General features: G+C 37.3%; 1 protein-coding gene across 1 annotated transcript; it reads right to left on the bottom strand.

The window, feature by feature from the left end:
• Positions 1–866: 866 nt before the first annotated feature.
• LOC139424170 (Fc receptor-like protein 5) lies at positions 867–12,734 on the bottom strand. Its single transcript, XM_071175853.1, has 5 exons — positions 12,722–12,734; positions 8,918–9,178; positions 8,288–8,530; positions 2,261–2,386; positions 867–984 (listed from the first exon to the last, which is right to left on the bottom strand). Exons 1-5 carry the CDS (start codon positions 12,732–12,734, stop codon positions 962–964), a joined length of 666 nt encoding a protein of 221 aa, XP_071031954.1. The 3' UTR covers positions 867–961.
• Positions 12,735–13,435: the final 701 nt, after the last annotated feature.

Here is a 13,435-nt window from a genome sequence, read left to right on the forward strand (position 1 = left end):
ACAGAGTATGTACTTACGTTGTGAGCGCAAGGAAATAAAAAACATGTCGTTCTGTCTTTTTGACGATGGGGCCGAAAATCAACGGGAGGGTTTGATAAAAACAAGTGCCGGTTTTTGAATAACATTTCTCTGGTATCGGAATTAAAAACTATAATTAAAGTTTAAACCTACCTGCTGCTCTCAACGAAAGGCCGATGCACAGAATAATTCCCCCGAAACAACAAGCTGCTGACGTCTTCATTTCACATGTTTTTTAAAATGTAAATATTGTTGCTGAAAGCTGTTTGTAATAGGAAATTAAAACTGAGTTCCAGTCAGTAAACCCGGGAAGAAAAGCCCAAAAGTCTCATAGGAACATAATCTAGGACCAACATAACAATTAAATGCGACACAAACGTGTTCAAGGAAAGACGGCAAGTAGAAGAGTGAAACAAAACAAAAGTTACTTTCACTTTGTTTCACCGTGAGTTTAGTTGGTTTTGGAAGCACGGAGAAAGGAATGAGGAAATTCATTTATGTTACAAAATGTCAGATAGTATCTAGATGTTAAATTGAAAAATAAAAAACACGAGGCCTATATTACTTGTATATTCAAATCAATCAGTTATATTCTCAGATAGTCGTAGTCATATCAATGTCATGAACAAAAACACACGTCGGCTGTATAGGTTACACAGCTGTTTACCAAAACAGTGGCTGGGTGGTATTGTATTTTTGATCTGCAGATTACCCATTTAAAAGGACTGCTGCTGAATGAATTATACAACACAACATATATTGAAACACCTTAAAATAAGACAAATACATCAAAGCAGTTAAATAAATCGTTTCATTTTATTTTTTAAATGCCACTATGGGCCAGGAGAAGAATAAATGTTTTGGGTGTAAATAACAGGTCCAGAATTAGAATGTTGTGTGTTCCATTCTGAGTGTTGTCATGGTGATCAGGTGTTTCTCAGCCTCACTGTTCTTCAAAACGGTCACCTGTCAATCACACGGAAATACTGTGTTTAGTTATTTAGAGATATACAGTATTTCATCGAATCAGTAGGGTTTAACCCCTGTCAATCACACAGAAATACTGTAGTAATGTAGTATGTGTTTAGTTACTTAGAGATATACAGTATTACATAGAATCAGTAGGGTTTAACCCCTGTTAATTACACAGAAATACTGTGGTTAGTTACTTAGAGATATACAGTATTACATAGAATCAGTAGGGTTTAACCCCTGTCAATCACACAGAAATACTGTGGTAATGTAGTATGTGTTTAGTTACTAAGAGATATACAGTATTACATAGAATCAGTAGGGTTAGTCACCTGTCAATCAACATGGTTCAATCAGAGCTCCAGTTATCAACACTTTAACATGGTTCAATCAGAGATACAGTTATCAACACTTTACAACATGGTTTAATCAGAGATACAGTTATCAACACATTACAACATGGTTCAATCAGAGATACAGTTATCAACACTTTAAACATGGTTCAATCAGAGCTACAGTTATCAACACTTTACAACATGGTTCAATCAGAGCTACAGTTATCAACACATTACAACATGGTTCAATCAGAGCTACAGTTATCAACACTTTACAACATGGTTCAATCAGAGATACAGTTATCAACACATTACAACATGGTTCAATCAGAGATACAGTTATCAACACTTTACAACATGGTTCAATCAGAGCTAGTTATCAACACATTACAACATGGTTCAATCAGAGCTACTTGTCAAGCTAGTTGTCAACTCTTTAAATCATGGTTCAATCAGAGCTAGTTGTCAACTCTTTAAATCACGGTTCAATCAGAGCTAGTTATCAACACATTACATGGTTCAATCAGAGCTAGTTGTCAACTCTTTAAATCACGGTTCAATCAGAGCTAGTTGTCAACTCTTTAAATCATGGTTCAATCAGAGCTACAGTAATCAACACATTACAACATGGTTCAATCAGAGATACAGTTATCAACACTAAGACATGGTTCAGTCAGAGATACAGTGATCAACACTAAATCATGGTTCAATCAGAGCTACAGTAATCAACACTAAGACATGGTTCAATCAGAGCTAGTTGTCAACTCTTTAAATCATGGATCAATCAGAGCTACAGTTATCAACACATAACAACATGGTTCAATCAGAGATACAGTAATCAACACTAAGACATGGTTCAGCGTCGTGACCCCGTTATAATGTATTTGGACAACAGGTTGTTGGAGCCAGTGGAATGTATGAACTCAGGTTCTTACCTTGAGCCCTACGTCTGTTGCCTTTCACCAGCAGTATGACGGTCACCAGCAGGTAGGGACACACCACCAGTAGACTACCCAGCAGCCTGGGCAGAGACATGGACAACACCGGCACTGTAGTGGGGTCTTGGGGTTGGAGACAGGGGAGAAAGTTGACAAAATCTTTCATACACACTAATACACACATTTTAACTGAAGGATTTTTTCCCCCTGAAATGAATATATTTGTTACTGCAAAATACAACTTAATGGATGTATTTACCGTAGGTTTAATGGATGTATTTACCGTAGGTTTAATGGATGTATTTACCGTAGGTTTAAACTTAATGGATGTATTTACCGTAGGTTTAATGGATGTATTTACCGTAGGTTTAATGGATGTATTTACTGTAGGTTTAATGGATGTATTTACCGTAGGTTTAATGGATGTATTTACCGTAGGTTTAATGGATGTATTTACCGTAGGTTTAATGGATGTATTTACCGTAGGTTTAATGGATGTATTTACCGTAGGTTTAATGGATGTATTTACCGTAGGTTTAATGGATGTATTTACCATAGGTTTAATGGATGTATTTACCGTAGGTTTAATGGATGTATTTACCGTAGGTTTAATGGATGTATTTACCGTAGGTTTAATGGATGTATTTACTGTAGGTTTAATGGATGTATTTACCGTAGGTTTAATGGATGTATTTACCGTAGGTTTAATGGATGTATTTACCGTAGGTTTAATGGATGTATTTACCGTAGGTTTAATGGATGTATTTACCGTAGGTTTAATGGATGTATTTACCGTAGGTTTAATGGATGTATTTACCGTAGGTTTAATGGATGTATTTACCGTAGGTTTAATGGATGTATTTACCGTAGGTTTAATGGATGTATTTACCGTAGGTTTAATGGATGTATTTACCGTGGATGTATTTACCGTAGGTTTAATGGATGTATTTACCGTAGGTTTAAACTTAATGGATGTATTTACCGTAGGTTTCAACTTAATGGATGTATTTACCGTAGGGTTAATGGATGTATTTACCGTAGGTTTAATGGATGTATTTACCGTAGGTTTAATGGATGTATTTACCGTAGGTTTAATGGATGTATTTACCGTAGGTTTAATGGATGTATTTACCGTAGGTTTAATGGATGTATTTACCGTAGGTTTAATGGATGTATTTACCGTAGGTTTAATGGATGTATTTACTGTAGGTTTAATGGATGTATTTACCGTAGGTTTAATGGATGTATTTACCGTAGGTTTAATGGATGTATTTACTGTAGGTTTAATGGATGTATTTACCGTAGGTTTAATGGATGTATTTACCGTAGGTTTAATGGATGTATTTACCGTAGGTTTAATGGATGTATTTACCGTAGGTTTAATGGATGTATTTACCGTAGGTTTAATGGATGTATTTACCGTAGGTTTAATGGATGTATTTACCGTAGGTTTAATGGATGTATTTACCGTAGGTTTAATGGATGTATTTACCGTAGGTTTAATGGATGTATTTACCGTAGGTTTAATGGATGTATTTACCGTAGGTTTAATGGATGTATTTACCGTAGGTTTAATGGATGTATTTACCGTAGGTTTAATGGATGTATTTACTGTAGGTTTAATGGATGTATTTACCGTAGGTTTAATGGATGTATTTACCGTAGGTTTAATGGATGTATTTACCGTAGGTTTAATGGATGTATTTACCGTAGGTTTAATGGATGTATTTACCGTAGGTTTAATGGATGTATTTACCGTAGGTTTAAACTTAATGGATGTATTTACCGTAGGTTTCAACTTAATGGATGTATTTACCGTAGGGTTAATGGATGTATTTACCGTAGGTTTAATGGATGTATTTACCGTAGGTTTAATGGATGTATTTACCGTAGGTTTAATGGATGTATTTACCGTAGGTTTAATGGATGTATTTACCGTAGGTTTAATGGATGTATTTACCGTAGGTTTAATGGATGAATTTACCGTAGGTTTAATGGGTGTATTTACCGTAGGTTTAATGGATGTATTTACCGTAGGTTTAATGGATGTATTTACCGTAGGTTTAATGGATGTATTTACCGTAGGTTTAATGGATGTATTTACCGTAGGTTTAATGGATGTATTTACCGTAGGTTTAATGGATGTATTTACCGTAGGTTTAATGGATGTATTTACTGTAGGTTTAATGGATGTATTTACCGTAGGTTTAATGGATGTATTTACCGTAGGTTTAATGGATGTATTTACCGTAGGTTTAATGGATGTATTTACCATAGGTTTAATGGATGTATTTACCGTAGGTTTAATGGATGTATTTACCGTAGGTTTAATGGATGTATTTACCGTAGGTTTAATGGATGTATTTACTGTAGGTTTAAACTTAATGGATGTATTTACCGTAGGTTTAATGGATGTATTTACCGTAGGTTTAATGGATGTATTTACCGTAGGTTTAATGGATGTATTTACCGTAGGTTTCAACTTAATGGATGTATTTACCGTAGGTTTAATGGATGTATTTACCGTAGGTTTAATGGATGTATTTACCGTAGGTTTAATGGATGTATTTACCGTAGGTTTAATGGATGTATTTACCGTAGGTTTAATGGATGTATTTACCCTAGGTTTAATGGATGTATTTACCGTAGGTTTAAACTTAATGGATGTATTTACCGTAGGTTTAATGGATGTATTTACCGTAGGTTTCAACTTAATGGATGTATTTACCGTAGGGTTAATGGATGTATTTACCGTAGGTTTAATGGATGTATTTACCGTAGGTTTAATGGATGTATTTACCGTAGGTTTAATGGATGTATTTACCGTAGGTTTAATGGATGTATTTACCGTAGGTTTAATGGATGTATTTACTGTAGGTTTAATGGATGTATTTACCGTAGGTTTAATGGATGTATTTACCGTAGCTTTAAACTTAATGGATGTATTTACCGTAGGTTTAATGGATGTATTTACCGTAGGTTTCAACTTAATGGATGTATTTACCGTAGGGTTAATGGATGTATTTACCGTAGGTTTAATGGATGTATTTACCGTAGGTTTAATGGATGTATTTACTGTAGGTTTAATGGATGTATTTACCGTAGGTTTAATGGATGTATTTACTGTAGGTTTAATGGATGTATTTACCGTAGGTTTCAACTTAATGGATGTATTTACCGTAGGTTTAATGGATGTATTTACTGTAGGTTTAATGGATGTATTTACCGTAGGTTTAATGGATGTATTTACCGTAGGTTTAATGGATGTATTTACCGTAGGTTTAATGGATGTATTTACCGTAGGTTTAATGGATGTATTTACCGTAGGTTTAATGGATGTATTTACCGTAGCTTTAAACTTAATGGATGTATTTACCGTAGGTTTAATGGATGTATTTACCGTAGGTTTAATGGATGTATTTACCGTAGGTTTAAACTTAATGGATGTATTTACCGTAGGTTTAATGGATGTATTTACCGTAGCTTTAAACTTAATGGATGTATTTACCGTAGGTTTAATGGATGTATTTACCGTAGCTTTAAACTTAATGGATGTATTTACCGTAGGTTTAATGGATGTATTTACCGTAGGTTTAATGGATGTATTTACCGTAGGTTTCAACTTAATGGATGTATTTACTGTAGGTTTAAACTTAATGGATGTATTTACCGTAGGTTTCAACTTAATGGATGTATTTACTGTAGGTTTAAACTTAATGGATGTATTTACCGTAGGTTTCAACTTAATGGATGTATTTACCGTAGGTTTAATGGATGTATTTACCGTAGGTTTAATGGATGTATTTACCGTAGGTTTCAACTTAATGGATGTATTTACCGTAGGTTTAATGGATGTATTTACCGTAGGTTTAATGGATGTATTTACCGTAGGTTTAATGGATGTATTTACCGTAGGTTTAATGGATGTATTTACCGTAGGTTTCAACTTAATGGATGTATTTACCGTAGGTTTAATGGATGTATTTACCGTAGGTTTAATGGATGTATTTACCGTAGGTTTAATGGATGTATTTACCGTAGGTTTAATGGATGTATTTACCGTAGGTTTCAACTTAATGGATGTATTTACCGTAGGTTTAATGGATGTATTTACCGTAGGTTTAATGGATGTATTTACCGTAGGTTTAATGGATGTATTTACCGTAGGTTTAATGGATGTATTTACCGTAGGTTTAATGGGTGTATTTACCGTAGGTTTAATGGATGTATTTACCGTAGGTTTAATGGATGTATTTACCATAGGTTTAATGGATGTATTTACCGTAGGTTTAATGGGTGTATTTACCGTAGGTTTAATGGGTGTATTTACCGTAGGTTTAATGGATGTATTTACCGTAGGTTTCAACTTAATGGATGTATTTACCGTAGGTTTCAACTTAATGGATGTATTTACCGTAGGTTTAAACTTAATGGATGTATTTACTGTAGGTTTAATGGATGTATTTACCGTAGGTTTCAACTTAATGGATGTATTTACCGTAGGTTTAATGGATGTATTTACCGTAGGTTTAATGGATGTATTTACCGTAGGTTTAATGGATGTATTTACCGTAGGTTTAATGGATGTATTTACTGTAGGTTCAATGGATGTATTTACCGTAGGTTTCAACTTAATGGATGTATTTACCGTAGGTTTAATGGATGTATTTACCGTAGGTTTAATGGATGTATTTACCGTAGGTTTCAACTTAATGGATGTATTTACCGTAGGTTTAATGGATGTATTTACCGTAGGTTTAATGGATGTATTTACCGTAAGTTTCAACTTAATGGATGTATTTACCGTAGTTTTAATGGATGTATTTACCGTAGGTTTAATGGATGTATTTACCGTAGGGTTAATGGATGTATTTACCGTAGGTTTCAACTTAATGGATGTATTTACCGTAGGTTTAATGGATGTATTTACCGTAGGTTTAAACTTAATGGATGTATTTACCGTAGGTTTCAACTTAATGGATGTATTTACTGTAGGTTTCAACTTAATGGATGTATTTACCGTAGGTTTCAACTTAATGGATGTATTTACCGTAGGTTTAATGGATGTATTTACCGTAGGTTTAATGGATGTATTTACCGTAGGCTTAATGGATGTATTTACCGTAGGTTTCAACTTAATGGATGTATTTACCGTAGGTTTAATGGATGTTATTACCGTAGGTTTAATGGATGTATTTACCGTAGGTTTAATGGATGTATTTACCGTAGGTTTAATGGATGTATTTACCGTAGGTTTAATGGATGTATTTACCGTAGGTTTAATGGATGTATTTACCGTAGGTTTAATGGATGTATTTACCATAGGTTTAATGGATGTATTTACCGTAGGTATAATGGATGTATTTACCGTAGGTTTAATGGATGTATTTACCGTAGGTTTCAACTTAATGGATGTATTTACCGTAGGTTTAATGGATGTATTTACCGTAGGTTTAATGGATGTATTTACCGTAGGTTTAATGGATGTATTTACCGTAGCTTTAATGGATGTATTTACCGTAGCTTTAATGGATGTATTTACCGTAGGTTTAATGGATGTATTTACCGTAGGTTTAATGGATGTATTTACCGTAGGTTTCAACTTAATGGATGTATTTACCGTAGGTTTAATGGATGTATTTACCGTAGGTTTCAACTTAATGGATGTATTTACCGTACGTTTAATGGATGTATTTACCGTAGGTTTAATGGATGTATTTACCGTAGGTTTAATGGATGTATTTACCGTAGCTTTAATGGATGTATTTACCGTAGGTTTAATGGATGTATTTACCGTAGGTTTCAACTTAATGGATGTATTTACCGTAGGTTTCAACTTAATGGATGTATTTACCGTAGGTTTAATGGATGTATTTACCGTAGGTTTAATGGATGTATTTACCGTAGTTTTCAAATTAATGGATGTATTTACCATAGGTTTAATGGATGTATTTACCGTAGGTTTAATAGATGTATTTACCGTAGGCATCAACTTAATGGTACAAAGAGGGATTTAATTCACACCTGTCAGAGTCATCCGTCTCTCCGGTGATTCTCCTTCAGAGTTGGAACACTTGTAGAGTCCTTCGTCTGACCTGGATACTGCAGGGATGGTCATCTCTCCCGTAGTCTCGGTCCTGACGAGGGATCCATCTTTGTAGAAATCGGCTGTGAGGTCAGAGGGAGTTCCCTGATATCTGCAGCGCAGAGTCACAGAATCTCCCTCAGTCACAGGAAGGGCAGGGCTCTCCAGGATCACACCTCCAGCTGTATATAATATACAAACATCATATATAAACAGGTCTCTCCAGGATCACACCTCCAGCTGTATATAATATATAAACATATATAAACAGGTCTCTCCAGGATCACAGCCCCAGCTGTATATAATATATAAACATCATATATAAACAGGTCTCTCCAGGATCACAGCCCCAGCTGTATATAATATATAAACATCATATATAAACAGGTCTCTCCAGGACCACAGCTCCAGGTGTATATAATATATAATCATCATATATAAACAGGTCTCTCCAGGATCACAGCCCCAGCTGTATATAATATATAAACATCATATATAAACATAACATCAGCTATCTGAAACCAGATTAAACACTAAACACTATAATATCAGTAGATTTGTGGACACACCGTGTACTGTGATGTTGACAGCAGTGCTGTGTCCTCCAGACCCAGACTCACACCAGTACACTCCACTGTCTGATAGTATTAGTGACACGATGCATGAAGAACCTTGCTGTTTTCCCCAGTCGCTTCCACAAGCTGAAAGCTTCCCAGTCGATGTGTATCTCTTCAGTGTCCATCCAGCAGAGCTCCCCTGAACCTCACAGCTCACAGTTAAAGACTCATATTCAAAGAACTGAGATCGGTTGGGACGGACGCTCAGAGAGACTGGAGGAAGAGAGAGGGGGAGACAGAGAGGAGTGGGACACAGAGAGACAGAAATACAGAGGAGGGGGAGACAGAGAGAGATAGAGGAAGGGGAGACAGAAAGAGAGAGAAAGGGTCAGTCTGAGAGCTGTATCAATCTCACATCCAAGTTACTCTTTGATGTGTTCTACCAGTCTACACCAGATTCAATATGAAACCCTTGGATTAGTTCTACCAGTCTACACCAGATTCAATATGAAACCCTTGGATTAGTTCTACCAGTCTACACCAGATTCAATATGAAACCCTTGGATTAGTTCTACCAGTCTACACCAGATTCAATATGAAACCCTTGGATTAGTTCTACCAGTCTACACCAGATTCAATATGAAACCCTTGGATTAGTTCTACCAGTCTACACCAGATTCAATATGAAACCCATTGATTAGTTCTACCAGTCTACACCAGATTCAATATGAAACCCTTGGATTAGTTCTACCAGTCTACACCAGATTCAATATGAAACCCTTGGATTAGTTCTACCAGTCTACACCAGATTCAATATGAAACCCTTGGATTAGTTCTACCAGTCTACACCAGATTCAATATGAAACCCTTGGATTAGTTCTACCAGTCTACACCAGATTCAATATGAAACCCATTGATTAGTTCTACCAGTCTACACCAGATTCAATATGAAACCATTTGATTAGTTCTACCAGTCTACACCAGATTCAATATGAGACCCATTGATTAGTTCTACCAGTCTACACCAGATTCAATATGAGACCCATTGATTAGTTCTACCAGTCTACACCAGATTCAATATGAAACCATTTGATTAGTTCTACCAGTCTACACCAGATTCAATATGAGACCCATTGATTAGTTCTACCAGTCTACACCAGATTCAATATGAAACCCATTGATTAGTTCTACCAGTCTACACCAGATTCAATATGAAACCCATTGATTAGTTCTACCAGTCTACACCAGATTCAATATGAGACCCATTGATTAGTTCTACCAGTCTACACCAGATTCAATATGAAACCCATTGATTAGTTCTACCAGTCTACACCAGATTCAATATGACACCCATTGATGAGTTCTACCAGTCTACACCAGATTCAATATGAGACCCATTGATTAGTTCTACCAGTCTACACCAGATTCAATATGAAACCCATTGATTAGTTCTACCAGTCTACACCAGATTCAATATGAGACCCATTGATTAGTTCTACCAGTCTACACCAGATTCAATATGAAACCCATTGATTAGTTCTACCAGTCTACACCAGATTCAATATGAGACCCATTGATTAGTTCTACCAGTCTACACCAGATTCAATATGAAACCCATTGATTAGTTCTACCAGTCTACACCAGATTCAATATGAAACCCATTGATTAGTTCTACCAGTCTACACCAGATTCAATATGAAACCCATTGATTAGTTCTACCAGTCTACACCGGATTCAATATGAGACCCTGGTTTGAACCCAGATCTCCTGCACTGCAAATGGCTGTTTTAGCCCGCTGAGCTTAAGCCTCGTGTACCCAATACATGTCATCATGTCTCAGACCAGGTTACTTGTCATCACGTGGGGGCGTGTTTCAAGAAACCACCTCTGTTACACAGTAGCCTTTCCAACTAAACCAAATCATTGACTCAGTCATTCAAACTGTTGGCTGTTGAAGAGGCTGACTGAGACTGCAGGCAGGTGACGTCACAGAGAGAATAGTCTTGTAAAAAGCACTGACTCACATCCAGGTGACATCACAGAGAGAATAGTCTTGTAAAAAGCACTGACTCACATCCAGGTGACATCACAGAGAGAATAGTCTTGTAAAAAGCACTGCCTCACATCCAGGTGTCATCACAGAGAGAATAGTCTAAAAGCACTAGCTGACTCACATCCAGGTGACATCACAGAGAGAATAGTCTTGTAAAAAGCACTGACTCACATCCAGGTGTCATCACAGAGAGAATAGTCTTGTAAAAAGCACTAGCTGACTCACATCCAGGTGTCATCACAGAGAGAATAGTCTTGTAAAAAGCACTAGCTGACTCACATGCAGGTGTCATCACAGAGAGAATAGTCTTGTAAAAAGCACTGACTCACATCCAGGTGACATCACAGAGAGAATAGTCTTGTAAAAAGCACTGACTCACATCCAGGTGACATCACAGAGAGAATAGTCTAAAAGCTGACTCACATCCAGGTGTCATCACAGAGAGAATAGTCTTGTAAAAAGCACTAGCTGACTCACATCCAGGTGACATCACAGAGAGAATAGTCTTGTAAAAAGCACTGACTCACATCCAGGTGTCATCACAGAGAGAATAGTCTAAAAGCTGACTCACATCCAGGTGTCATCACAGAGAGAATAGTCTTGTAAAAAGCACTAGCTGACTCACATCCAGGTGTCATCACAGAGAGAATAGTCTAAAAGCACTGTCTCACATCCAGGTGTCATCACAGAGAGAATAGTCTAAAAGCACTGACTCACATCCAGGTGTCATCACAGAGAGAATAGTCTTGTAAAAAGCACTGACTCACATCCAGGTGTCATCACAGAGAGAATAGTCTTGTAAAAAGCACTAGCTGACTCACATCAAGGTGTCATCACAGAGATAATGGTCTAAAAGCACTGACTCACATCCAGGTGACATCACAGAGATAATAGTCTAAAAGCTGACTCACATCCAGGTGACATCACAGAGAGAATAGTCTAAAAGCACTGACTCACATCCAGGTGTCATCACAGAGAGCATAGTCTTGTAAAAAGCACTAGCTGACTCACATCCAGGTGTCATCACAGAGATAATGGTCTAAAAGCACTGACTCACATCCAGGTGACATCACAGAGAGAATAGTCTTGTAAAAAGCACTAGCTGACTCACATCCAGGTGTCATCACAGAGAGAATAGTCTAAAAGCACTAGCTGACTCACATCCAGGTGTCATCACAGAGATAATGGTCTAAAAGCTGACTCACATCCAGGTGTCATCACAGAGAGAATAGTCTTGTAAAAAGCACTAGCTGACTCACATCCAGGTGTCATCACAGAGATAATTGTCTAAAAGCACTGACTCACATCCAGGTGACATCACAGAGAGAATAGTCTTGTAAAAAGCACTGCCTCACATCCAGGTGTCATCACAGAGAGAATAGTCTAAAAGCACTAGCTGACTCACATCCAGGTGACATCACAGAGAGAATAGTCTTGTAAAAAGCACTAGCTGACTCACATCCAGGTGTCATCACAGAGATAATTGTCTAAAAGCACTGACTCACATCCAGGTGACATCACAGAGAGAATAGTCTTGTAAAAAGCACTGCCTCACATCCAGGTGTCATCACAGAGAGAATAGTCTAAAAGCACTAGCTGACTCACATCCAGGTGACATCACAGAGAGAATAGTCTTGTAAAAAGCACTAGCTGACTCACATCCAGGTGTCATCACAGAGAGAATAGTCTTGTAAAAAGCACTAGCTGACTCACATCCAGGTGTCATCACAGAGAGAATAGTCTTGTAAAAAGCACTGACTCACATCCAGGTGTCATCACAGCTTTGGTTGTCAGGAAGGTGACCTCACAGAGAGAAACAACAAGCTTTGGTTGTCAGGAAGGTGACCTCACAGAGAGAAACAACTAGCTTTGGTTGTCAGGAAGGTGACCTCACAGAGAGAAACAACAAGCTTACGTTGTCAGGAAGGTTACCTCACAGAGAGAAACAACTAGCTTTGGTTGTCAGGAAGGTCACCTCACAGAGAGAAACAACTAGCTTTGGTTGTCAGGAAGGTGACCTCACAGAGAGAAACAACAAGCTTACGTTGTCAGGAAGGTTACCTCACAGAGAGAAACAACTAGCTTTGGTTGTCAGGAAGGTCACCTCACAGAGAGAAACAACTAGCTTTGGTTGTCAGGAAGGTGACCTCACAGAGAGAAACAACAAGCTTTGGTTGTCAGGAAGGTGACCTTACAGAGAGAAACAACTAGCTTTGGTTGTCAGGAAGGTGACCTCACAGAGAGAAACAACTAGCTTTGGTTGTCAGGAAGGTGACCTTACAGAGAGAAACAACAAGCTTTGGTTGTCAGGAAGGTGACCTCACAGAGAAAAACAACTAGCTTTGGTTGACAGGAAGGTGACCTCACAGAGAGAAACAACAAGCTTTGGTTGTCAGGAAGGTGACCTCACATAGAGAAACAACTAGCTTTGGTTGTCAGGAAGTTGACCTCACAGAGAGAAACAACTAGCTTTGGTT

The sequence above is a fragment of the Oncorhynchus clarkii genome, chromosome 13, assembly GCF_045791955.1.
Source record: "Oncorhynchus clarkii lewisi isolate Uvic-CL-2024 chromosome 13, UVic_Ocla_1.0, whole genome shotgun sequence".
Taxonomy (NCBI): Eukaryota; Metazoa; Chordata; class Actinopteri; order Salmoniformes; family Salmonidae; genus Oncorhynchus; species Oncorhynchus clarkii.